General features: G+C 59.3%; 2 protein-coding genes across 3 annotated transcripts in view; one reads left to right on the forward strand and one right to left on the reverse strand.

The window, feature by feature from the left end:
• Positions 1 to 6,481: 6,481 nt before the first annotated feature.
• Positions 6,482 to 21,399, forward strand: Dpysl4 (dihydropyrimidinase like 4). Its single transcript, XM_015498456.2, has 16 exons — positions 6,482 to 6,677; positions 7,277 to 7,308; positions 8,762 to 8,983; positions 9,219 to 9,307; positions 9,867 to 10,051; positions 11,471 to 11,635; positions 13,175 to 13,236; positions 13,326 to 13,406; positions 14,341 to 14,409; positions 14,784 to 14,904; positions 16,257 to 16,413; positions 16,725 to 16,866; positions 17,289 to 17,459; positions 17,858 to 18,037; positions 19,303 to 19,468; positions 20,434 to 21,399. The coding sequence occupies exons 1-16, from the start codon at positions 6,482 to 6,484 to the stop codon at positions 20,523 to 20,525; spliced, it is 2,130 nt and encodes a 709-aa protein (XP_015353942.1). The 3' UTR covers positions 20,526 to 21,399.
• A 1,583-nt stretch (positions 21,400 to 22,982) lies between these two features.
• The window catches only part of Stk32c (serine/threonine kinase 32C), a 62,200-nt gene continuing 61,226 nt past the window's right edge, over positions 22,983 to 23,956 (reverse strand). For both annotated transcript variants that reach the window (XM_015498401.2, XM_048791407.1), the window contains one exon: positions 22,983 to 23,622. In XM_015498401.2, coding sequence (XP_015353887.1) covers positions 23,478 to 23,622 — 145 coding nt within the window. In that variant the 3' untranslated portion in view covers positions 22,983 to 23,477. The remainder of the gene's footprint in view (positions 23,623 to 23,956) is intronic.

Consider the following 23,956-nt stretch of genomic DNA (forward strand, 5'->3'; position numbering starts at 1 on the left):
TGCTCAGATGGGCACTCTCCACCCACCGTAGTGCCAGGCCTCTGAAGGAGAGCAGGGTTTGTGAGTCACGTCACTTCCACAGTCTGGGCAGGCCCAGCCTTTATCACTCGGATGCTTCAGATGCCAGCCCAGGGCCACCTGGCAGACGGGCCTTTCTGTGGACAGCATTCAGGCCCCCTGTCCACAAGGACACTCATAAGCAAGGAATTTGGGGGGCTGACCATGCACTGGGCCAGAACCCATGTGGGGTCCGAAGGAGTCCTGAAGGCCACTAAGACCCAGGTCAGAAACGCGAGATGGTCTCACTCCTGCTCTCCTGTGTGGCTCCAATCTGGCTGAGATCCTGCCTGGCTGTGTGAGGGAGTGACTGGGGATGGGGTGAGGGGGAGGGAGGATGTCACATCCCCAGAGAGGACAGGACTGGAGAACGCAGGGCAGAGGGGCTTAGGGAGCCTGGATACCTGGAGACGGCGCCATGTCTGTGCGTGGAGCGTGTGAGTTGTGTGGTGTGATGCAGTGTGGGCAAGGCAGGAAGCCACCTGCTCTGGACACAGTGGCAGTGAATGGAGAATGGTGGACAGTGGGGCACAATGGGCTCTGGGAGCTGTCCAGTGACACAGGTGCCCATGCCCTGTCTCATCCCTGCAATCTGGGGAGTGACTTTTTAGGAAATGCATACTGTTTTAGAACTCTGCATACTATTTTTGACAAGATTTCTCTTCCATGTTTGCCTGCATGTAGCTCACAGCCTGGGAAGGTGATCATGTGATTCAGAGGGGCAGCCACGTGGTGAGAGGCGGTGCCGGTGGCCAGGACCTGGCTCCAGTCAGCCTGCAGGGGTCACCCTGGGTGCTCTCTTTGTCTCTTGGGGCTTCAACTTTTCTTGAGGCTGGCTGGAAATTCCAAGAAAAGGTGATTGGGTGCCAGCCTGTCTAGAAGTGAGCCTAGTTACCTGCACAGAGAGCAGCATGTGATTTTAATTGCAGTGATTTCCAGCTCAGTGGGAGGGTGTGGCAATCAGTGTGATGTGACCACCTTTGTTTTCATCCTAGGTGAGGAAGATAGGTTGAAAAAACAAAAATAACCTCCCGACCACCCTGAATCAGAAACTGCAGATCCTACTGCCTGTGGCCTCAGGTGGGGCGCCTTACCCCACCATGTGGCCACCTGCCGTTTTGCTTCTAACAGCAACTCTTTTAGAACCTGTTCAAAGTGTTTAAAACCACGAAGGTGATAAGGAGTCAGAACCTGGCAGAGGCCCCCTTTCTAAGTGATGAGAAGCAAGAAACGGGTGGAAATGCAGGTGGCTCTCCTGGCCACAAGACCCCTGCTGCAGGCGGCTTCCTGAAGAGCGCAGCCTCGGGTGTGAGCACGTGATACTCTGGGAGAGCTGTCAGCCGCTCCTGGCTGGAGGCTCCCGCTTGACACCACAGCTGTGCTGTCCCTACAGCCAGCACCCCTGGGCACCTCACAGTCCACGGGCAGGGCCAGGCTGATCAGAGCCTCCACCCTGGTGCTCCTCCTGCACGCCCCACCCAGTGCTGCCCCAGCATGCCTCAGACACATTAACTGAGAAGACACTCATGTCCACTCTTTCAGAGAGAAGACAGCGTGTTGATGAAGGCAGCTTTAAGTGGTTTCCGGTCCTGCTCTGATCCCATCCACAGCCCAGAAGTGCAGCATGTGGACGAGCTGACTCTCTGGTCGGAGGCAGTCCTGTTGCCATCCCATCCATGGCAGTCCAAGGTCGCCATCTCTAGTGCTGAGAGAAGAGCTGTGTGTGAGGTTACGTCATGTGCTCACTCCACCAGAAATGGCGCTGGGATGTGAGCCCTTTGAGCACCTAGAGGTTGATGCCCAGGAGTGAGGTACGCAGTCAGGTGTGCAGGCAACATGCAGCATTGCATTAAAATTCTTTTAAAAGCCACTAGCTGGAGGGAGGAATGGCCGTGTGGTCTGAAAGCGTTAGGTTGGTTCTGTGTTGATGTTAGAAGACGTCTTCCTCTCTGGTGCCGATGGCAGAGTGCTGGAGGACCGGCCTGGTTCCCTAAGTGGAAACCAGGCAGAGCTTATCGGAGCAGACAGATCTGCTTTTTTTGGTGGGTGCAGAATTTCTGCTGAAAAAAACAATGTTAACTACACTCGTCCAAAAGGACTCATCCTTTCTGTTGTCATTCAAGTCATAGCTCCTGACTCACTTGGCCAAGGTGCTGGCCCAGTTGGGTGCCTCCCTAGGTGAGCCTGATGTCAGGGATTGTCTCCAGTCCGGGATCTCATTCATCCCTCCATGCATGGTTTGGTCTCATTTTAAAGACTGCACCCTCTTGGCACATTTATTGTACTCAGAACTGAATGGCAAACAATAGCCTGTATTAATAAAAGCTGCCACAGAGCCATGGATGAGCGTGGGGTTAGGTCTGGAGGATTCCACAATGCAGGCTTCTACAAATAGGTCACTCCACTTGCCTCCCCAGCCTGGCCTCCTCTGCAGGAGGAGCTCCTGGGGCTGGTCCCAGTGTGTACCTGCAAGAGAACACCAGCCGACTAGGATCTGCAGATGTACTCTCAGACTTGCCCAAATTCAAATCCCTCTGGATTGATGAGATCATCATGATTTGCATGTTGGGTATAGGTCTGAAGGCTTTGTAAACCCTCCCACCAACCCGGATGCTCTAAATCACAGTTCTGTAATTTTTTTTAAAGGCTAACTATAGAGGAAGGAAATGCATGTAAATATGTACAAATGCTTATGAAGTTGTTATTGTTTATATGTAAAAGTATGTACATAGGAAAGGAAAATGGCTGCTGAATGTCTTAAATAACACCCATGTACCAAACTGCAGCGGCACCCTGCCACACCCTAAAAGCACACACTAGGACTGTCAATCCTCTCTTTAGATACCATTATTCTTCCCATTCATATGTCATAGGCACTTTCTCTTCATCTGATTACAAAATCAGAACTGGGCTTTTGCCAAAAAAAAAAAAAAAGGAAAATATTAGCATTTGTCCCTGATTCTGCTGGGCCGATGAGCGTCTGTTCAAGTGTTTTAAAGTAAGGTGCACATTTTCTAAATCCCACATTGTACCTTCTATTCCAAACAGTGGGCTGGACTGAACTTCCTTGAGCATTTGGGCTCTTCCTGGTAGCTCCTCAAACAGGAGAGATCTGCATAAGTGCACTGCCTGAGGAGGCAGGAGGAGAGATCATGAAATGCTGGCAGGATTGCTGACCATGTCACCGAGACAGGGACATCCACATCATAGTCCATTAGCAGTTATCAACCCAGCGCGCTGTGTGCACAGCAGAGTGATGCAAGTGTCTGGTTTACCTAAAATGGAAATTCATGTAGGCTGCAGATTCCCTGGTGGAGGCCCCTGTGGTGTTGGCCTTGCGCCCACGGTCTAGGCTCCAGTGGCTGAAGGCCTTGGGCTGTGTCTCAAGGCCTTTGCCCTTGCAGAATCTGTAGCCTTCAGGAAACCTGAGTGCCTTATGCAGCTTGTAAACACGGACTGGGAGTTGGGGTGGGGATGCGAGGGTGGCTTTGAGGCTTAGAGAGCTGATTAGCACTTACCATCACTCCATCACTGAAACCTCGAAATAGGTTGTGTGTTTTAACACAGTAATGAATTTAAGTTCAGGCTCAGGAAAATCATATTGTGAATATATGTATCAAAGCATATATTTGTTTACTGTATATTTTTTAAAAAGCTTTATTGTAAATTTATGCAAAAATGAACAAGACTTGCTTTCTCATGGCAAAAAACCAGTTAGTATTTGTGCTCTCTGAAGCAATTACTTAATAACCACATTCTAAACATGTGATTTCTGTTCAGTGCTAAACAATATTCACAGGCCTAAACTAGGTTTGTATGGTGATCAACTACAAAATTTTACACATATTTTTGTATTGTGATTCCTATGATATATACCAGAGAATTTTTACTCATTTGTAAATTATTGTACAGTTTTAATAAAATTTGTTTTAAATCTTAGAATATCAAAGTCCCCCTATGGATTATTAAAATTTGAGTTTGTGGGCTATATTAGCCATTTCTGCATTTCTGTGTCCAACCTCTGGGGGGGAAAAAGCCTCTTTCCCCACCAGAAAGGGATCTGGGCCTTCAGCACTCTGAGGAGGGGACATGGGCCTTACCTGCAATTTCATCCTCAGAATCTAAAGGCACCTGAGGGGAGCACCTCTGTAACCAGAGGTACCTGGTGGCACCTGGCAGAGGTCAGCACACCTCTGTCAAATGTGAACCAGAAAAAAGAATTCAAGTAACTTTAGACCAGGGAAAGGATGCCTGCTCACGAGTAAGAGCAGGTGGGATGCTCATTGGGGGACGCACACCTGTGAGTGAAGGAGGTTTTATCGATTGGTTTGGGGGGTGGAATTCCAGAGTAGGACAAGGGTCTGAGGGAAGGTGTTGGGCTCGGCTTCCTGACGTGCTTGTGTCAGCGAGCATAACCAGCGCTGCAGTAACTCTGTGCGAATTCGCTCTGAAGTGCGCGCTGTACCGACAGCTGAAAGGCTGGGGTCCTTTCATTCCAAATCAGTCACAGCCAGCTCCATAGAATAAGGCCTCGCCCTGTGATCTCTGGGCAGGCGGAGGGCCCCTCTGCCTTGTCTCAAACAAATCCTCTACTTGGTTAAGGGAGGTCTGGAGCTGTTTCTGCGCGCGGATCCCCAGAGGGTCCACTTGTGGATGATTGGAAGTCAAGACCTCCTTGGCCGGTGTGAGCTCTCACAAGGGGTCTGGAGAGTGGCGGGTGTTCCTGTAGACAGCGGCTTCTCCTATGTGCGCTCCCCACCACTGCGCATCCAGCCTCCAGCGTGTGAAGTGGAAGTCCGAGCCCACCTATGCCCTGAGGGCGAGGGCAAGCCACTTCCCGGACCAGGCGCTAGTGTTCAGCACCCGCTCTGTGGACAGCGTCAGCTCCACACGGCCCGGCTGCGGGGCTGGGGTACGTGGCGGGCGGGGAGAAGAGGAAGCCACCAGCCAGGCCAGGTGCATCGCAGACCTCCCGCAGGGGGCTAGGATACCTGGCCGGCTGGCGCCCACTCCTGCCATGACCGCACCGCGTCCGCACCGGCCTGCTAAGCTTCCAGCCAGGCCGAAGTTCAGCGGCGTCTTCCGTTGTGTGGAGGATGCCTTTGAGAACAAGACGCTGCCCCTGGACCCTCACCAGAGTTCTCGGGCCCAGGATCCTCACCGTGAGACACGTGGCCACTCGGAGAGACCCGGCGAGCCAGATGTAGAGGACCCGGCAGCCGCCGCCAGTCACCGAGGGCAACCCGTCGTGGCCCCGGCCGGCAGCCCTTCGCAGGTAGAGGCTGCAGGACCCAGGTCCCAAGCTGAGGGGTCCGTGCGGGTGGGATGCGGGCCACGACTCCGTGAGACGCCTCACAGTCACACTGACAGCGTGGGCCTGGAGCTCATCTTCCCCCTCCCCCTTGGGGCCTGGACTTCATCCTGCGACCCCCCCCCCACCCGGCCTCGCCTCCTGGTCCCCAGTCCTTCTCGGCCTCTCTGTGCCGCACTCTTTATCTGTCCGCGTCTCTCCCGACCCGCTTCGCGCTGCCGCTCGGGGAACAGCCCGAGGGTGGCGTCTCCACAGCCTGGTCCTGAGGTCCGGACACTGCCTTGTGCTCGTGCTCCAGCCCAGGTCCTCCCAGAGGAGGCTGGCTTTGGTCAGAGACCTCTTCCAGGACTCCGGGATCCCGAGGGGAGATTTGGTTTAAACTTGGAGCCAGGGTGTAGTCACCAAGGGGCAGGCCAGGAGCCGGGTCTGGCAGGACTTTGCCCGACCTCCCCCACTCCGTTCCCGGGGTGCAAACTGTACACGACGTCAGGGTCAGGTCGCAACCCTCCTCAGCACACACGGGTTCGGGTTCGAGGTGCAAAGATCTGAGCCAGTCGCGGCAGGGTACGCTGGGACAGGAGGTTGGGGGAGCTGACACGGGGCGGGGCCTTAGTACAAATGAGCTGCGTCGGGGCGGAGCCTAAATGCAAAAATCACCGATGCGGGGGCGGAGACGGGGGCGGGGACCCGAGCCCTGCGCCCCGCGCGCTCGCACTCGAGCGGCTCCGCGCCCGCACGCTGCCACGCTGTTCGAGCCGCGCGTGTCCCGCCTCGCTCGCCTACGCTCGCGCTGCCCCTGCCGAGGATCGGGCCAGCCCTGCAGAACAGGAGTGTNGACTCAGATGCTGAGTGGGCGCGCAGGCCCGGTCCGCCTGCTTTCCGGAGCCTCCTGTGAGCTCGGGCAGAGCCCGGGTCCGCGAGCGCCTGCCTCCGGAAGCTGAAGGAGGCTGTCTTACCCGGGGCCGGGCTGGCGAGGTGGGCGGACTGGGCAGCAAGAGCTGGGCTCTCTGGGCGGCTGGCGGAAGAGGCCTTTGTTGACCGCTGGGCCTCGCGGACGCGCGGATGCCGTTCCTGGCTTAGCCCGCGGGCCGCCGGCCCCCTGGACTCGCCTCCATGTCGTCCAGAGCTCTTTGTCGAAAAACAAAGCGATTTAGCCTTGGCTGCTTGGCCGAGAGCCCCTGGAGGCCCCTGAACCCCTCCAGGAAGCCCGGGTTTGGAGATTCCAAGAGAGGCGAGCACTCGCTGTCCACTGACCGCACCCTGCAGCCCCAGCCTTTGGCAAGACAGACCCCCTTCCCCACACCCGCAGGTGCGCCATGTGGAGGAGGTCCAAGTGTCCACCCTGCCTTGCCAGGAAACAAAGCCTCCCTGTGGAGGAGGCCAGAGCCTCAGGAAGGAGAACAGGGAGAGAGGCTCCTGGGATCCTCTGGGCCCCAAAAGGCTTCAGACCCAACTCTGGGCTCCTCCTCAGCAGGAGGGTGGTGGAGTCTGGCATGTAGGCCACTAGCTTTTGGAGGTGTCATTCCTTCCTGAGAAACTCAAAGGGGAAGGAGCCTCTCCATGCCCCTCCAACTGAACAGGAGGGGCTCCTGCCTCGGACTGCCCACAGCCCTACATGGTCCAGGCCTGAGGAAGAAGTCCCATCAGCCAGGGGGCACCAAGGTGAACCCTCCAGGTGGTGAGGCAGCATGCCTAGGAGGAGGCTGGCCTGTTCATATCAGTTTCCCCCATCCTGATAGAGCATCCTGAGTGTCCACCACAGCTTAGCTCATTCCTGTTGGCTCCAAGCCCAAGGAGGACCCCAGAATCCAAGTTCTGGTGCCTGAAAAGTGGAGACGTGAACAGAAACCCCAGATCATAGGTCTCTCCTGGCCCCAACCCTCCCCTTTTCTGCCTGGATCTTCTTAGGGTTTGCAGAGAATGAGTTGGTCCATGAGGAGGTGGGTGGGGTCATGACAAGGGCCCAACAGCAGGTGGCTCTGATGGGTTCCCACTGAGGCTAGTGCTCAGTGTTGATGGGCCGTGAGTGCCTGCAGGGTGAGGTGGGGAGGGGATTAGCCAGCTGCTTCTACCGTCGGCCAGGTGGTGTCTTCAGCTCTGTGGACCACATTGTTTCGGTCACACCTGGGAAGCCCTGGAAGAGACAATTCCTGGGCAGTATTCTAACGAAACTAAATATTTTACAAGTCAACAAAATATTCTTTTGATTTTGTTCAACCAGTATGCAACTTGAAAGCCACTGGTGCCTCCAGGAGGTATGGGACAGGCAGCAGCTGGATTGGGCCTGTGGCATAGTTTGCCTGCCCTTTGTGGACTTTGTGGTAGTGTTTTACCTTTCATCATCAGATCCTGCCAGGTACTGCAGGTCCTGCCCAGCCAGGTGTCAGTAAGAACAGTGCTCCTCGCCCTTGGCCTCCCAGAGCTGTTCTTCTTGCTCTCAGGTGGCTCTCGGGCCTCAGACCGATGGTGGACCATGGCCAGCTTTAAGTGCAGGTGGTTCTCCCCGTCACACAAGGGGAATGCTGAGGCCCCAGCAAGGTCCAGAAGGAAAGCACTGCGGTCTCACCACTCTTGCCCTTCTGTGCCTTGTCCTCTGTTCCTCCTCCGTAATTCTGTCCTCTCTGCCATGGCGGTGAGGTGCTCCCCTCTGATGACCATGCAAAATCCCCTGAGTGACACCCACTTTCTGCCCAGCTCCTCCTTCCTGACCACATGGTAGCATTCTTAGAAGTGGTTCTGTGGCTGCCAAACCTTGGACTCAGGCCTCATTGGCCGGCTCTTGGTTCACCCACTTGGAGTGCCTCCAGGTAGCCAGACCATGGTCATCTGCTGTCTTCCTTCCCTTCACTCCCATGGCCTTTCCACCAGCAAGTCCTGCCCTCTGACTCCCAGGCCCCCTTGCGTCCATTGTTCCTCCCTGCACCCATAACCCCCATCTACCTGGGCAACCTCAGAAACACCCAGGCAGAACCTGTTCAACACCGCAGTCCACTTCCCACCACAGCCAAGGCCGTCCCTTTGCAGCATCCACCAGATGTGGTCAGAGCTGCTCATGCCCCCAGTGCCAGCCCCGGGACTCTCCAGCTCTGCCCCTGCCCTGCCTGCACTGGGTCTGCCCCGGCTTCTCGCCCCTCCCCTCACAAGGCTCCCGTCCTCTGCTCTTCTTGGGTCTGACACGAACCAAGCTCTTTCCTGCTCAGAGTGCTTCCTGGCCTGGAACCCACCCCAGGCATTGCCTCCAGGAAGGCCTCAGGAGGCCTCTCGCCAGGCCAGGCAGCCTGCCTCTGCTCTCCCGCCCTGTCATGTCACCTCTTTGTGCTCTTTGCATCTGTCACAGGGTGATGGTCTCGTACACGTGTACTGTGGCTTCCTCTGTCCCCCCCCCCCCGGCAGCATTCCAGGGTGGGACCCCGGCCACTGTCCCGCTCTGCCCCCCACCTCCCGGCCCCACGGCAGGCCTGCAGCGTTCTGGTGGAACCGAGCCCAGCTTCCTCAGCACGGGTGGAAGAGGACAGCTGGGAGCAGGCCTCCAGGGGTTCCCGCCAGAGGACCAGTCTGAAGATGGACATGACCCGGAGCCCTGCTGTGTTCACCAGCACGGGCTGTGTCCTGAAGGTCCCTGTGTGTCCCTGTGCTTCAGCAGACCAGCCTGCTGGACCCTGCCTGGCTGTGTGGGTGGCCTCTGAGCCCTCCATCTTGGGGTACAGTGCACAGGTGCAGGGGTTGAGCTTGTTTTTATGTTTACACATTGTGCCCGAGGCTTCCTTCATAACTCCAGGGGAAGCGGTCTCAGTAAAAATGTTGAATAACTCAGTCTGGAGAAAAAGTGTCCATGTTTTGTCTCCACTAGAGTGACCGCCTCCTGATCAAAGGGGGGAAGATTGTGAATGACGACCAGTCCTTTTATGCTGATTTGTATGTGGAAGACGGTTTGATTAAGTAAGTTTCTGCTCAGAATACCTTCATTGGTCACATGTGCATGGCTGGCACGGTACCCAGGCAGTTCCCTTTGGGTGAGGTCCATGTAATCGCTTTCGTCTTTCCCCAAACCCCTTTCCCTGGAACCTGGCCTTGGGGGTGATAGCCTCGCTACTCAGTCACTGGGCCTTGGGAGACAAGAACAGCTTCTTTGTGTTATCTCAGCACTTAGTAGGGTGTCAAGCTCACAGTAGGTGCTTAATAGATACTTTCCAAGCAGCCTACCCATTCCTCTGCTGTAGCTGTCAGGGGGCTCAGCCCTGGTCAGTAAGGCAGCAGTAGAAACCCAGAGGGGACAGCATCTGGGCAAGGCCCTGCACTTCCCATCTCTGGCCACTGGGTGGGAAATTTTGCTCCTTCTGGCATTTAAGAAGCTGGGGGTGGGTGGCTGGAGTCCTGCCCTCGTCCTCAAGGACTGGAGCCCAAGCACTCACTTCCCAGGCCACTGCACTGTCACAGGCCCCTTCAGATTCTGACCAGGCTCTCCATGAACAAAATGGTCTCTCCTTGTCCCTCTCAGACAAATTGGAGAAAACCTCATTGTCCCTGGGGGCATCAAAACCATTGATGCCCATGGCCTCATGGTCCTGCCTGGTGGAGTCGATGTCCACACGAGACTGCAGATGCCTGTCCTGGGCATGACCCCGGCTGATGACTTCTGTCAAGGCACCAAGGCAGCCCTGGCAGGAGGGACCACCATGATACGTGAGTGTCTGGGCCCCTTGGGGCCGCATGCGGCCACGTGCTGTGGCAGGTGTCTTACATGCTGTGGTTTTCCCAGTTCTGTCTTCTCCCTTGGGTGCAGTCTGGGGACCCTTGAGTGCTTCCTGCCATTCTTGTTTCCCATTCTGGGTAATTTGACCTTGGCCAGCTCAGGAGGGTGCTTGGCACATAGGTATGTGCCCAGTTGCTGCTTCTGGGGTGTTGGTGGCAAGCCAGTGACTGGGGCTAGGAAAACCTGTAAGTCTTGGACCAGGGGAGGGGTTGTGTCATGTGGCCCTGGTCCTTGTGCCCTCCCACTGAGACCCTTGAGCTCAGGGAGGAGCCCTGTTCAAAAGCGTGTGTGATGAATTCACTGGGCCTTGCACGGGGTGAGGTCAGGAGCCTGGAACAGCCCTCCGCCCAGCCTGTTCTCACGCTGTGTGACCCGGAAGCCATGGGCCCTGCGGTGCCAGGCACAGCCATCTGTTCTGTGGTCTGGGGAGCCCCATGGAACCTGGCCCCGCGTCCCTCCTGAGCTGTGCAGCAGGGGAGGAACACCCTCGGGGGAGTGGGGGTTGAAGGAGTCGACACACAGGTCCTGGTGTGCGTGGCACAGTGCATGCTGCTGCTGCCACTGCCAGGGAGGGCACCCTATGGACCCTGGCACTTGGTGGGTGACATGCAGCCATTGCCACCATAGCAGCTTGGTCTGGTTTGCTCGTCAGAACGGGAAGGAGCAACAGCCGGTCAGTGATCTGATAGAGACTGGCAGAAGGCTGGGGCAGGTGTGGGGCTGGAGTGAGAGCTGAGGTGGGGAGCAGGCAGCCACCTCCAGGGGTCCCGGCTGTGATCTGAGTGCTGGGACGTGTGCAGCCCCATGTGAAAGGCTTGCAGGATGGAGGCAGAGCTCTCGCCTGCCCAGGGTGTGTCTTCCTGTCTGGCGGCCTCAGTCCCTCCACCTGACATCCCGGGAGTGGCCGCCTGGTGGGCAGTGCTTGTGGTGGGAGGCAGCACAGCAGTGTGTGCAGGCTGGGAAGGCATCACCGAAGTGCATGGGCCCAGGGAGGTCTGCAGGGCTCCAGGGGGCAGGCCGCAGCACGCGGAGCCAGTACCACGGACAGTGCCCTGCTGCCGGCCCAGGGAAGCTCACCTGTGTGGAGGCTGGGCAGAGCCCCTGGTTCTTGGGGTGCAGCAGGTTCCTGGGCAGTGGGTGGTTTGGACTCTCTCACTGCCTTGCTCAGAGAGGAGCTGTGGATGTGGAACTAAGGGTGCAGGTTGGGGGCAGAGGGGGCCCCTCCCTCTGCCACATCTTCCTCAACCCTCTTCTGGTCTCTTGGGAGCATGTGACCAAATGTCCCCTGGAGGTGGTGGTAGGATGCAGCGACCGGTGGGGGAGCCGGGCCAACTCTGCTGTCCCTGCAGTGGACCACGTGTTCCCGGACACGGGGGTGAGCCTGCTGGCAGCCTACGAGCAGTGGCGGGAGTGGGCGGACAGCGCAGCCTGCTGTGACTACTCTCTGCATGTGGACGTGCCCCGCTGGCACGAGAGCACCAAGGAGGAGTTGGAGGCCCTGGTTAGGGACAAGGGTGAGCAGCGCTCCCATGGCCTGGGACCACGGGGTCAGGTGGGGGAGCCGGGCTTTCCTGTGGTGGGCTGGTTGCATGCTCGGTGGGAGGTGGCCTCTGCTGACCCCTGTGTCCTGATGGCCTCTGCTGCCCTGCCCCAAGACCGGGTGTCCAGGAATGGAGCAGAAGTCAGAGAAGTCACTCAAAGGCAGCTCTGCTAAACTCTAGACCAGGAACCCTCCCCAGCCAAGGGGCCTCCTGTCGCCCTGTTCCCCACAGAAGGGTGCAGTGGTCAAGCCATGCTCAGTCCCCTGGTTCCTAGAAAAGAAACCACCTGGTGAAGGGACAGCAGACACACACTTCCCCAGGGCCTTTGGAGAGGAGACTTTTAAAACCTGTATCTCTTAATTTTTCTCTGTGCTGAAACACACCTGTCCATGAGCTAGAGTTGGTTTTGTTCCATAGAAAGTCCTCAGGCTAAAACCACATCAGAGTGCCATCGTGAACTTGACATGAATGAAATGTTGTAATGTATCTCTAATGGTCAAGCTTTGAGCATGGCCCATAGCTCAGGGCCTGGGATGGGCCAGGACATAGGATGAGCCAGCTGCAGGTCCCTGGCCAAGCTCAGGAGGCCACAGGTTCTGACATTCCCAGGAGATACTGCTGCCTGTCCTCTGTCCCTGAAGGAGCAGGGGGTGTAAAAGGCATCTCCTGTGGGTGTCCAGTTTCCAAAGACTGAGGGTCTTCACACTGTGCCCTCTGGAGCTCCCTGCCCAGGCTGGCCAATTGTCCACTATGGGTCTGGAGGCCTTGCTGCAGGCAGCAGCTCTGTGTCCATGCTGGCCTTCCGTTGGGCTTGGGAGGCCTGCAGTGCATGCCTGAGCACAGGTGGAGACCAGGCACTAGCAGAGCCCCTCACCCTGCCAGAGCGGCACCAGGTGCAGGCCATTATCTGCCGTTCCTGGACAGTGTTCCAGGGATGGGCTCATCCTGACCGGCAGCCTAGGTTAGATACTCTGGGACAGACCCCAAGCCCCAGGTCACATGCTCGTGGTCACTGGGAGGGTGGCTCGATGGCACTGGATGACTTGGTTTCCCTGCAGCACACCATGCCGTCATATCAGCACTTCCGTCCCCTTGAGGAAGGGTCGGCTTTGTGGGTTTGGATGCTGGGCCGGTCAGGGCTACCTCTGGCCTCAGAGGGACCCTGAGAGCCTTGGTCCTGGGAGAGGGCTGGACTCTTGCTGCCCAGGAAGCCAGAGAGCTCAGCCCTCCCCACGGGGCCCTGAGGCTTCCCGCAGAACAGGCGGCACTCAGGCCTCCCAGGGCTCTGGTCCTCCTGGCGATGAGGTCTGTAGACGGGAGTGGGGTTCTCACCTACCTCTGAGCCTGGGTGAGCCATGGTTCCCAAACCCCCGTCCCAGCTTGTTGGTGGGGAAATGCCCTCAGGGTGGCTGTGCCAGCTGCAGTGCTCATGTGAGAAGCCCCCCGCCCCAGTCCCCTCTGGGGGAGCAGAGGCCTCCTAGGCCGTCTGACCCCCTCCTGCCTCTCCTCCAGGTGTGAACTCCTTCCTGGTCTTCATGACATATAAGGACAGGTGCCAGTGTACTGACGGCCAGGTAAGGGCAGGTGTGGGAGAAGGAAACAGGCAGGGGTGTCCTAGGTCACTGCCCGGCAGACACTGGACCCCATCCACTTCTCTTCCCAGATGTATGAGATCTTCAGCATCATCCGGGACCTGGGAGCGGTGGCCCAGGTGCATGCAGAGAACGGGGACCTCGTGGAGGAGGTGCTGCAGGGGCCGGGCCAGGAGGAGGGCATGCAGATAGGAGCACGTGGTCCCTGGGGCGTGGCAGCCCCCGTCCGTCCTTCACGCATACCCCAGACTGCCTGAGGCTGTGGGGCTGGACACCCAGCTGTTGGGTCAGCACTGATTCTGGCTGAGGCATCAGACGTGCCAGTGCAGTGGGGGCCTGGGAGGTTCAGAGAGCTCGGGTCAGCCATCCCCTCGGCCTCAGTAGGGGTCATTGCACTCCACACACCTCACTGATATTCCATAAAAACTTTCTGGGAGGGGCCAACCTTGCCTGCTCTCCAGTTGGACAGAACAGTGGTGATTCCCAGGGAGGAGCAGGTGGGGTCCCTGCCCTCTCCACTACCCAGCCTTGAGTTCATTAGGGGCCTGTGTACACCTCCATGGTCCGTGGCCAGGCCAGCCACACCATCAGGAGAAAGTCATGGGTCAAGAGTTTGCCCAGTGCACTCATGGGCAGGCAGAGGATGTCAGGGACCCACACCACGTTGAGAGTCTCATTTTGGGGTCTGCGTCTCCTATGTTGATGCCAACGTCAGTATCTGTGTCCTCTATGCAGCAGTGATGCTCTGCATAGTCCCTGTGGGATGGTAGGGCCGGCAGAAGAGCAGTTGCCCACCCCCTGACTTTGCAGGGTCCCGGCCCCCATGCTGACCCCACATGTGCCTTGTGGGGGGAATGCAGTGTGACAGCCAGGGCCAAGGTGTCTCAGGCCTGCCAGTCAGGATCCGGCATTTTGGGTCAGCACCCCCCAAGACCCCCTCCTCCATGACTTCTTCATGGTTGGGGTATTCTGGGAGGCCTTGGGGCCAGGACTCCACTTGGAGAGCAGGGCCTATGGCCAAGAACTTCAGTTCCAGGGCTCAGGTCCCCTTGGGGCTGGAGCGAGGCACCCTATTGATTTATTCAGGAACAGAAGCGCCTGCTGGAGCGAGGTATCACCGGCCCCGAGGGCCACGTGCTCAGCCACCCCGAGGAGGTGAGTCTGTGCCTGCTGAGAGTGGCCGGCATCTGTGCCCCAGAGTGTGCTTCACCCCAACTGCCTGCACCACCTGCGTGGACATCAGCTCAGCCCTGGGCCCCTGCCAGGCACATGCCACCCCCTTCCATGACCACTTGTCATCTCACAGCCTTAACCCCATCCCTAGAAGTCAGTGGGGTCAGACCCTGGGGAGTGCACAGGGCAGCCTTGATGCCAGACAAGTGAGCCTCAGGCTGGGCCCTTTCCCCATCAAGGGTGCCTCTGGGGCCCCAAATCCTATGGGCGATCAGCAGGAGTCCAGAGCCCATACTGGCCAGGAAGGCCCAGGGACCTCTTGTGGCCTGAGTGCCCACTCCCTTGCCCAACCCTAGGTGGAGGCCGAGGCTGTGTACCGAGCTGTCACCATCGCCAAGCAGGCCAACTGCCCACTGTATGTCACCAAGGTGATGAGCAGGGGTGCGGCCGATGTGGTCGCCCAAGCCAAGCGCAGGGGTGAGTGTGGGGGCCTGGCTTCCCTGCATGCTGGAGCAGAGCATGCCTGCTGGCCAACCCCAGGACCCTCAGGTGGGGAGGAGGGCAGGCCCGACAGAAGGAAGCGTGGCCTGGCCCTCCTCTTGATGGGACACCTCCTGCCTGGGTTACACCCATGGCACAGTCCAAAGGAGATGCAGGCACCCTGGCGCCCCACAAGGGTTAGAGTCTTGGCCAGAGTCCCCAGCCTTCTTGGAGCAGCAGCTGCCCATGCCAGGGGCAGAGCCAGCTGAGTGTGTGTGTCTGGGGGAGGCTCCTAGTGATGCCCCAGGAAAGCCCCACCGTGGGCATCTGCTGTGCGTCCAGGAGCCGAGGTGCACACTGCAGGTTCAGTGGGTGCTACCCGCCATCTGAGGTCCCCACTGGGACCAGCTAGGGTCAGAGGAGCCAGGCTCCATGCAGGAGCTGGATGTTCCCTGCCCACAGCATGCCCAGCCAACTGGTGGGCACATATGCTCTGCAGGCGGGATCCTGTAGCTGCCTTCAGCAGGGGCTGGACCAAGTGGTCCCCACCAAAGGCTGCTGAGCTCAGAGGTTCTGGAGAGGACACAGATGTGGGATAGGACTGAGGTGGTGGGAGAAGAGGAGTGTCTTTAGGAAGGACCTAGGATCTGACATCCCATGTCCCACCTCCGCCATCCCGAGTCTCACGGAGAACTCATTTCTGGGACCTGCTCTGAGAGGGTGGGTGTGTGCTTGGACCTGTTTTCTGCACCAGGGGTTGACACAGAAACCCCTTCTGTTTACAAGGGAGAGGACCTGTGAGGCTGTTCCTGGCACAGGGTGAGGGGGGTCTGCAAGGGCTAGCCTGGACCTCACCCGCCCCAAGAAGCCACCGCTGCAGGGCTGGCTCTCTTCTGAGGCACCCCACCCTCCTCTGAGCCTGGCTTTTCTCCTCTGTTCACTGGTGGGGGCTGATCAGTTATGAGGCAGAGCCCGGGCCAGGGGCCCAGGTCTGTTCAGCCGCTGTACCAAAAGGCCAAGCTGGGCCGGCAATGAGCTGGTCACGGAGCATGAAGCTCCTTTGGCTTCATGGCTAGCAGGAGTGCCTGGCCACCTGACCCCTGGCAGAGACCACGAGTATGGAGAAAGCCCATGTCAGCCGCGGAGACTCCTGTTCCGAGGGCCCCCCAGGACTGCTCTCTGGCCTGTCCAGGGCGGAGGCCACAGAAGGGAAGACAAGCTGCCCCTGGCCAGGAAAGCTAGGGGAGGTTGGGGGTGTTGGCAGCAGCAGTGCGAGGGCCATGCTGTGCTCTTGCCCCTGGGGTACAGGCTGGCAGGTGGGCACCTGTCATGGGCCTTGCTTGCTGCAGGCTTGGTTGTGTTTGGGGAGCCCATCGCTGCCAGCCTGGGTGCTGACGGCACACACTACTGGAGCAAGAACTGGGCGAAGGCTGCGGCATTTGTCACCTCACCCCCTATCAACCCGGACCCCACCACTGCAGACCACCTCACCTCCCTGCTATCCAGGTGAGCAGCCCCTCCGCGGAAGCCCAGGAAGCCCGCAGGCTCCACCCCTGCCCATGCACCTTGCCTCTTCCACATGAGCCCTGGGCTCCTGCAGGGCAGCCGGGCAGTGGGAAGGAGCAGAGTCCCAGGCCAGCAGGGCTTCTCACCAGGACCTGCCCCTTGCGGCTCTGTCCACACCGCCACCCCCCACCCACACCCTGAGACACCAGTTCAGACCCTGTGGATCCACTGCCTGGTGGGCTGGAGCCAACCCAATCTTGCCAGCTCAGGGAAGCCTCATCCTGTCTCCTCTGACCCTGGCTTGCTCCCAGTGGGGACCTCCAGGTGACGGGCAGTGCCCACTGCACCTTCACCACTGCCCAGAAGGCTGTTGGCAAAGATAACTTCACGCTGATCCCTGAGGGCACCAACGGTGTGGAGGAGCGAATGTCTGTAGTCTGGGAAAAATGCGTGGTGAGTCCAGGCCTGGGGGTGTGGGCACTGGGAGGGGCAGTCAGCAGAACTGAGGGGCCCCCACAGCCAACAGTGTCGTAGTAGAGGTTGGATCCCCAGTCCCAGTCCTGCATCCAGGGCCCCCACATGCTGTCCCACCTTGGGGTACAGTGCCCAGAGCTCCCTCCTGCTGATTCTGACATCCTGTTGACATGGGTCTTTTAATTAAAAATCGAAGCATTTTTAAAGAGTTCATTATTTACAGACAGGGTAGTGAGGATGGGCCCTGTCCTCTCTTGCCCTGCCCTGTCCTGCCCCATGGGCCTCAGTCCTGGACTCTCCCTAGGTCAGAACACCCTCCTGGTCCTGACCGATTCGGACCCTCGGGGTGTCCTGGAGAGCAGACCCCACCCTGCCCCTCAGCTGGCTGTCTTGCTTCTCAGGCCTCCGGGAAGATGGATGAGAATGAATTTGTTGCTGTGACCAGTACAAATGCTGCCAAAATCTTCAATCTTTACCCAAGGAAGGGGCGAGTGGCTGTAGGCTCTGATGCTGACCTGGTGATCTGGAACCCCAGGGCCTCGAAGATCATCTCTGCCAAGAACCACAGCTCAGTAAGGAAGACTTCTCTGTCTAGGCCCGCGGGGTGGAGACCAGGGTCCCCGCCTGCAGCACGGCTCTCAGCGGCCTTGGCTGCCCAGGAACATGTGCCCAGCACCCCAGTCCAGTGCTCATCCTGCTCCTGCCTGAGAGGGCGGCTGGCCTGCCGTCCCCTGGTGCAGATGAGCAGGCTGAGCTGCTCCTGCTGCGTCTGCTCCCTTTGTCCTTTAAGGACCACGTGACTCGGGAACGCTCTGGAGGTTGGGGGCATTCTCCCAGGACATGGGCGGTGTCAGCCTTGCTGCCTCTCCCTGGGGTCTGGACACCAGCCCAGGCAGGCCTCCTGTGATGCTGGCGGGCCTGGGAGTGCTCCTGGGGCCCAGGGCGCTGGACCGGGCATCTCTCTCCCCAGAACGTGGAGTACAACATTTTTGAAGGATTCGAGTGCCGAGGAGCCCCCTCAGTGGTCATAAGTCAGGGCAGAGTGGTGCTGGAGGACGGGAACCTGTTTGTCACTCCAGGGGCTGGCCGCTTCATTCCTCGGAAAACATTTCCAGACTTCGTCTATAAGAGAATAAAAGCTCGCAACAGGGTAAGGCCTGACCATTGGGGTCTTCTGTGCAGGGAGCAGGGAGCCTCCTGGCTGGCCTGACCCTGATCCCCAGGGACCAGGAAAGCAGAGAGGGCCCATCACATGCCCAGGGCCTGTTGGCTGTACATGGTGTGGGGACCAGGGCCTGGTGTGGGGACATCCAGGCCTTCTGTGGCCTGGGACCCTTGCACCCGGCCAGCCGCAGCTCACCACTTGATGGCAGGCAGCAGCCCTTTACCACCCAAGTCATCCACTGGATACCAACTAAGGCAGTGTACCCTTCTCACCAAGAGTGAATTACTGCTAAGATGTTGTCCTGGACCCCTCCAGGATTTCTCCCCTGGCCACAGTGGGGCAGAGTTTTCACAGTAGTCTTGTGTGAGCCTAAAAGTCGTGGTACTTTCCCCGGCCTTCCCCCTTCCCATGGTCAATGGCCATGTTTGCCCATGATCATCCGTGTCTGAGGCGTGCTCTGCGGCCGCCATCAGTGCTTCCCACGTGCACACACCCACACACCACCACAGGCACCTGCAACGCAGGCACCACGCACAGGAACCGCACCTCCACGTGTGCACACAGTACCGCGCTGGTTCACTCTACCCCAGCTCTGCTTGGGTTCAGCAGGAGGAGGTTCTGAACTCAGAGTAGGGAGGCCTGGGGGCTGGTTCCTGTGCTGTCCCTGCTGTAGCTTGCAGAGCCACTGCCGTCAGGACTGTCGGGCCCCACGCGGCTGCAGCCCATCTCACCCGGAGCACCGCCCCACTGTCAGAGTCTGAGCTGGAGAAGGTTCTAGGCCCAGAGCACACACATCGGAGGGGTGGGATGGGTCAGGATGGAGCCTGGCAGGAGCTGCACAGGACTCTGTGGAGAGTCCATTTGGAGAGAGGAAAGCAAGGACAGTGGGGGCCGCATTTGGTCCTCTGTCCTACTGTGGACCCAGAGCCTCTGTCTCAGGGCTTCTTTGGGGACAGGGGCCTCCTGGGCCACAGTGGGGCCTCATGCCAGCTCTGCAGTGGCCCTCTCTGAGCACACTCCTGCAGCTCAGGCCATGCTGCACGTGCACATGTGTGTGGGACCTGTGGGGTGTGTGAGGACACGTGGCTGTGAAGGCGTGCGCAGGTGTTGGGCACTGTGAGGAGGTAGTGGCACAGGCTCCTCCTGAGCTGGGTGGAGTCAGGGTGCAGAGCAGACCCCTTCAGTGGGGATGCCTCCCCCAGCAGCTTGGCCATTCCAGCCCCTCATGCCCAACCCCCTTGACCCCTTAGCTGGCAGAGATCCACGGTGTGCCCCGGGGCCTCTACGATGGGCCAGTCCATGAAGTGATGGTGCCTGCCAAGACAGGAGGTGGCACCCAGGCCCGCGCATCCTGCCCAGGCAAGATCTCCGTGCCACCCGTGCGCAACCTGCACCAGTCGGGATTCAGCCTGTCTGGTGAGTGGAGCCTGAGGTGTGGGGCAAGTCCTGGGGGCAGGAAGTCCCTCTGGAGCTACCAGGCCTCAGACTGTGCCTGGAGGGTTTCAAGCCCACAGAAGGCTGCAGGGCCACCCACCCACACCTGTGCACCAGGGCAGCTGCTGCCCAGAGCCTCCTGGTGTGGGATGTGGGGCCAGCAGACACGTGCCCTGGGGAGGGCCCTTGTGATGGGCACAGGTCTGTGGACTTCAGCTGGGGAAGCCACTCCTGCCCAACCTCTGTCCCAGAACCAAGCACACTGGGTGGGGGCTCCACGGGAGGAGGTCCCCTCTGGGGACTCAAGTGTCCTGTGTTCCATCTCCCCCAGCCCAGCCAGCCCCAGGCTCACTGCTGGAGTGTAAGGAGTAGGCCTGTGTCCACGGCGCGCAGGCACTCGCTGGACTCCCTGGCAGGGCTCACCAGGGCTCTGGGCAGTGCCAACTGGACTTCTAGTGTGCTGTGAGCTGAGCTGCTTCCAGAAGCCTGGAGCCCCCAGCTCTCCCTGCAAACCAAAGCCAGACCCTCTCCTCCTCTTTCCCCACCCTTGGGTGGGGACCAAACTGCCCTGATGTCCTGTCTCATCCTCCTGCTTGGGGAGCTGATGGCAGTCCTGGGTCACTTCCTGGGTGTGAGAGATCAGGGGAGGTCCCTCAGAATCCAGCACTGCCTAGAAACTGAGGGCAGCCATCTCCCACCACTAGGGCCCTCAGGAGGGCAGGGCACGGTGGGCTTCCCCAGAGCCAGCCTTGGACTCCCACTGAGAGATCTCTGGGCCCTTGGCTGTGACCTCAAGGCCTCAGAAGGCGGCGCCTGCCTGGCCACGTGGTCTCAGGGAGAAAAGCAGACTGCCGGGGAGGGGGGGGGGGCTCTGCCTGCCCACCCCTTGGACAGAGGAGACTCCTGCACTCCCTCCTTCTTACACGCCCACCCTGCCCTTTCTTCAGGGTCTCAGGCTGATGATCACATCGCCAGGCGCACAGCCCAGAAGATCATGGCACCCCCCGGTGGACGTTCCAACATCACCTCTCTCTCTTAGACCTCTCTTGCCCCTCAAGCCAGTGGGGCATTCCCACTGACGGGTGGTGTGGGGACCGTTGACCTCAGTTAGCTCTTTCCTTTGTAGAAGTTACTTTGAAAGGTGCTCAACCTTGCCTTCCCCTCCCCCTTAACAAAGCTCTCCTTTGGGGTCCCGGGTCCCACTGTGAGGAGCCCCTTCAAGAGGGCTGAATTTGGGGAGATCTCACTGCCAGGACGAGGAGCTAGATGAGGCAGTGACAGCTCAGGTGGCCCCTAGCCCACATGCCAGGTGACCCAGTGCCTGCCTGGCCCCCCCATGAGGCAGGGCCCCCACTAGGGTGCTGAAATCCCCAGGTGCTCATTGTGGAGTAGTGGCTGGGGCTGAGGAGCCCAGGCTCTGAGCTGGGAGGCTGGGCGGGCGGGTGTCTGCTGCTTCCTTCCCGTAGGAGTCACTGCCCTTCGAAGTCCCCAGCACTCCCACCTGCCCCGTGGCACTAGGTGCAGCCGTCCTTCCAGGGGACCGTCATGATGTTCGCCCAGCACAGGTAGGGGACAGGCACGGAGCCTTGGCCTCTAGAGCTGCTGTGACTTCAGGGATCCACCAGGAATTGAGCATGGGCAGCTCCCCCCCCCCCCCAGTAGGGACTCACTGGTACACACCTCAAGGACCAAACCTGAGCTTCCCCAGTGGCCCTTCCAGGGAAGTTTTACGACCCTTTAGCTAAGATGCCCTCCTTTTACTACAAGACACATACTTCCATAGGGTCATTAGAGTAGCAGATTTGTAGAGTGAGGAAACCGTAGCCAGGAACCTGCATGCCACCACACTGGACGGCAGGTGGCCGTCTGAGCCTGATTCGTCGGGTGGATTAAAGACGTCTTCTGGGTTAGAAGCTCCTGCGTGTGGACAGCCTCCACTGCCCCCTGCACACCAGGCCCCACGAGTGGTTGACTGGGGACCTGGGAGCCTTCTGCTGCCCTTCCTGGGCTTCCTGCTGGCTGAGGCTGCACCCACACAGCCTCTGCCCCACTCCAGGACCGGGCAGGACGGTCTGCCTGGTGGGAGGGCTCTTCCTCACTGGCTGCAGGGATGTTGGCCCCAGGAAGACACCCATTCTGACTGGCCAGCTCCAAGCTGCCCCAGAAGGCTTGGGCACATGGAGCTGAGGCATAGCAGCCACAGGGCTCTGATCCAGAACCTTCTAGAAGTTAGCGCTGCTGTGTTAGCCCCCAGCCTCGGGCTCTTTCTCATTAACATGATGCCACTGTGTAGTCCAGGTGGGACATTCCCACCCAGGAGCAGTGCCTCCCACTGCCCACTCTCTTCCCCTGAGGCATCAGTTCTCAGTGTTGACCAAGGGCATGTCCCTGGGGACCATCAGCACACGTCTGAGTGAGGGTCCACCCGAAGTTGTGCTGGTCCCCACAGGTCCCTGGAGAGGCCCCTCCTGTGCTCAGCCATCTGTCCTGGGCTTCCTGAGGCCCAGACACATTTGATTGGTGCGGCCTCAAAGCCAGAGTCCTCAGCTCCGCCCAGGTTGATGTCCACCATGCCTGTGTGCCCCCAGTCCCAGTGAGGAGTGGGGCACTGGACACCCGTCCTTTCTTGGGTTTACGCGTGGATACAAACCCTAAAAATCTTCCCTCATTTGCACATCTGACACCCCTGGATTTCCATCCAGAGCGTGGCCTCCTCTGGGCCCACCCTGGGGCCTGGCCACCTGGCTGGGCTGCATTTCCTTTTCTGGTAGCGACTTGGGCACTGTGTCCCTTCTGGTGTGCACACCGTGTGGAGTCTGTGGCCTTGACCTTGCTGAGGGCCCTGCCGTCAGTTCCCATGGGTCTCAGGCCAGGAGTGGCAGGGCCCAAAGCTGCTGCTCTGCTCCTGGCACAGCCAGTTTGTCCTCCACCCCAGCTGGGCAGGGGACAGCGTGTGCTGGGGCAGAGGTGGCTCTGCAGGCGCAGACTCAGACACTCGCCACAGTGCCCGGTGCGGCTGCTGTCCTGGGAGGGCCACAGGTAATGCACCCCTCCCCCCATGTAAGCCCATGCAGCGGATGGAGCTCTGGATGAACGGAGCTGGGCCCCACCTCCTCCAGTACAGGAGAGGCTGGTGCGGCTGCTCACACAGTCCTGGTCTGACTCCAGAACACTGGCGACCATGACAGGCAGCCGTCCTGTCCTGGAGACCCATGGTCCAGCCCTGATGCCCAGCCCTCCGGGGCCACACTTGCTGCCCAAGACTCTCCAGCCTCCGGCAGCATGTGTGCACACCTCACCCTGACCTGGCGGTGTCCATCACCAGCCCTGGGGCCCCAGGATGTGTGCATGCCACGGTCCTGAGGCCTGGGGAGGCTGTGCCCCAGCAGGAGCCGGTCCGTACACGCCCCCACCCCAGCTGCCCCAGTCCATAGCCTTCTCCACGTGACTGCAGGCATTGGTCCCCTTGGGGTTCGGACACAGAACACTGGACAGAGAAGTTCTTACGCTGTAATTCTCAGAGGTGAAAACTATACAGAAACAGCAGAAATTGCCAGAACAGTGTGTGTCTAGAAAACATTCTGGCCTTCCCTTCTCCTCCCACTCCCTCCCCCGAGGCCCTGCCTTGGTATACAAGAAGGAGCAAACGCGGCCCCTCCCATAGCCTGGGAAGCAGGGCCTGGAAAGGAGACTGTACAGCTGGGTCCACTAGGGGCTGGAGGGCCGGGGACTCCAGCCGTGTTCGCACCACCCTGGCCTCTCGACCTGCCGTCCAGCAGAGGGGCTGAGCAGGCAGTTCACGTGCCTTCCACCCTGCGGTAACTGGGGCCCCGGTGGCACCAGCCCTCCTTGTCCAACTGCCACCTTTGACGGGCACCCACATGGCAGTGCAGAGGGCAGGCCTGGCCGTCAGCCCACTGTCCCCTCCCTGGTGGGCCAAGTCTCCAAAGCAGCCTGAAGGTTGAAGACCCCGGTTCTCTGCCCAGGCGGCTTAGCTGCTCCCGCCCGAGGGGCAGATGGAGCGGCAGGCCGGCAGGGCCACGGGCTCCTCCTCGCTGTCTGCCGTGGCCTCCACTGTAGCTGCAGTCTCCGGGGCCGGGAGAGGCTCATTGGTGAGTTCCTGGCTCCTCTTCAGCCTGGAGAGGGGACACAGGGATGTGCTCCTCAGGACATGGTGTAGGTACCCCCAGGGCCAGTGCTGGGCATCTCCCGACCAGGCGGGCTGGGCACAGCAGGGAGCCTGGGGGCAGCTCTGCCTGACTGCGTGATGCTCAGAAACTGAAGGGAGGCCTGGCTTAGTGCCCAGTCTAGGGTCAGCGACTTTGGAACAGCCCATTCTTCACCCTGTTCTCTGATCCCCAGGACGGGCCAGTGTCCTCAGCCAGCCTCACACTGTCCCCCACGTCCTGCTGTCCTGGTGCAGAGCCACCTCCTGCAGGAAGCCCTCCCCGCCTCTCCAGAAGGGGGAGC

This window comes from Marmota marmota, unplaced genomic scaffold (assembly GCF_001458135.2).
Source record: "Marmota marmota marmota unplaced genomic scaffold, marMar, whole genome shotgun sequence".
Taxonomy (NCBI): domain Eukaryota; kingdom Metazoa; phylum Chordata; class Mammalia; order Rodentia; family Sciuridae; genus Marmota; species Marmota marmota.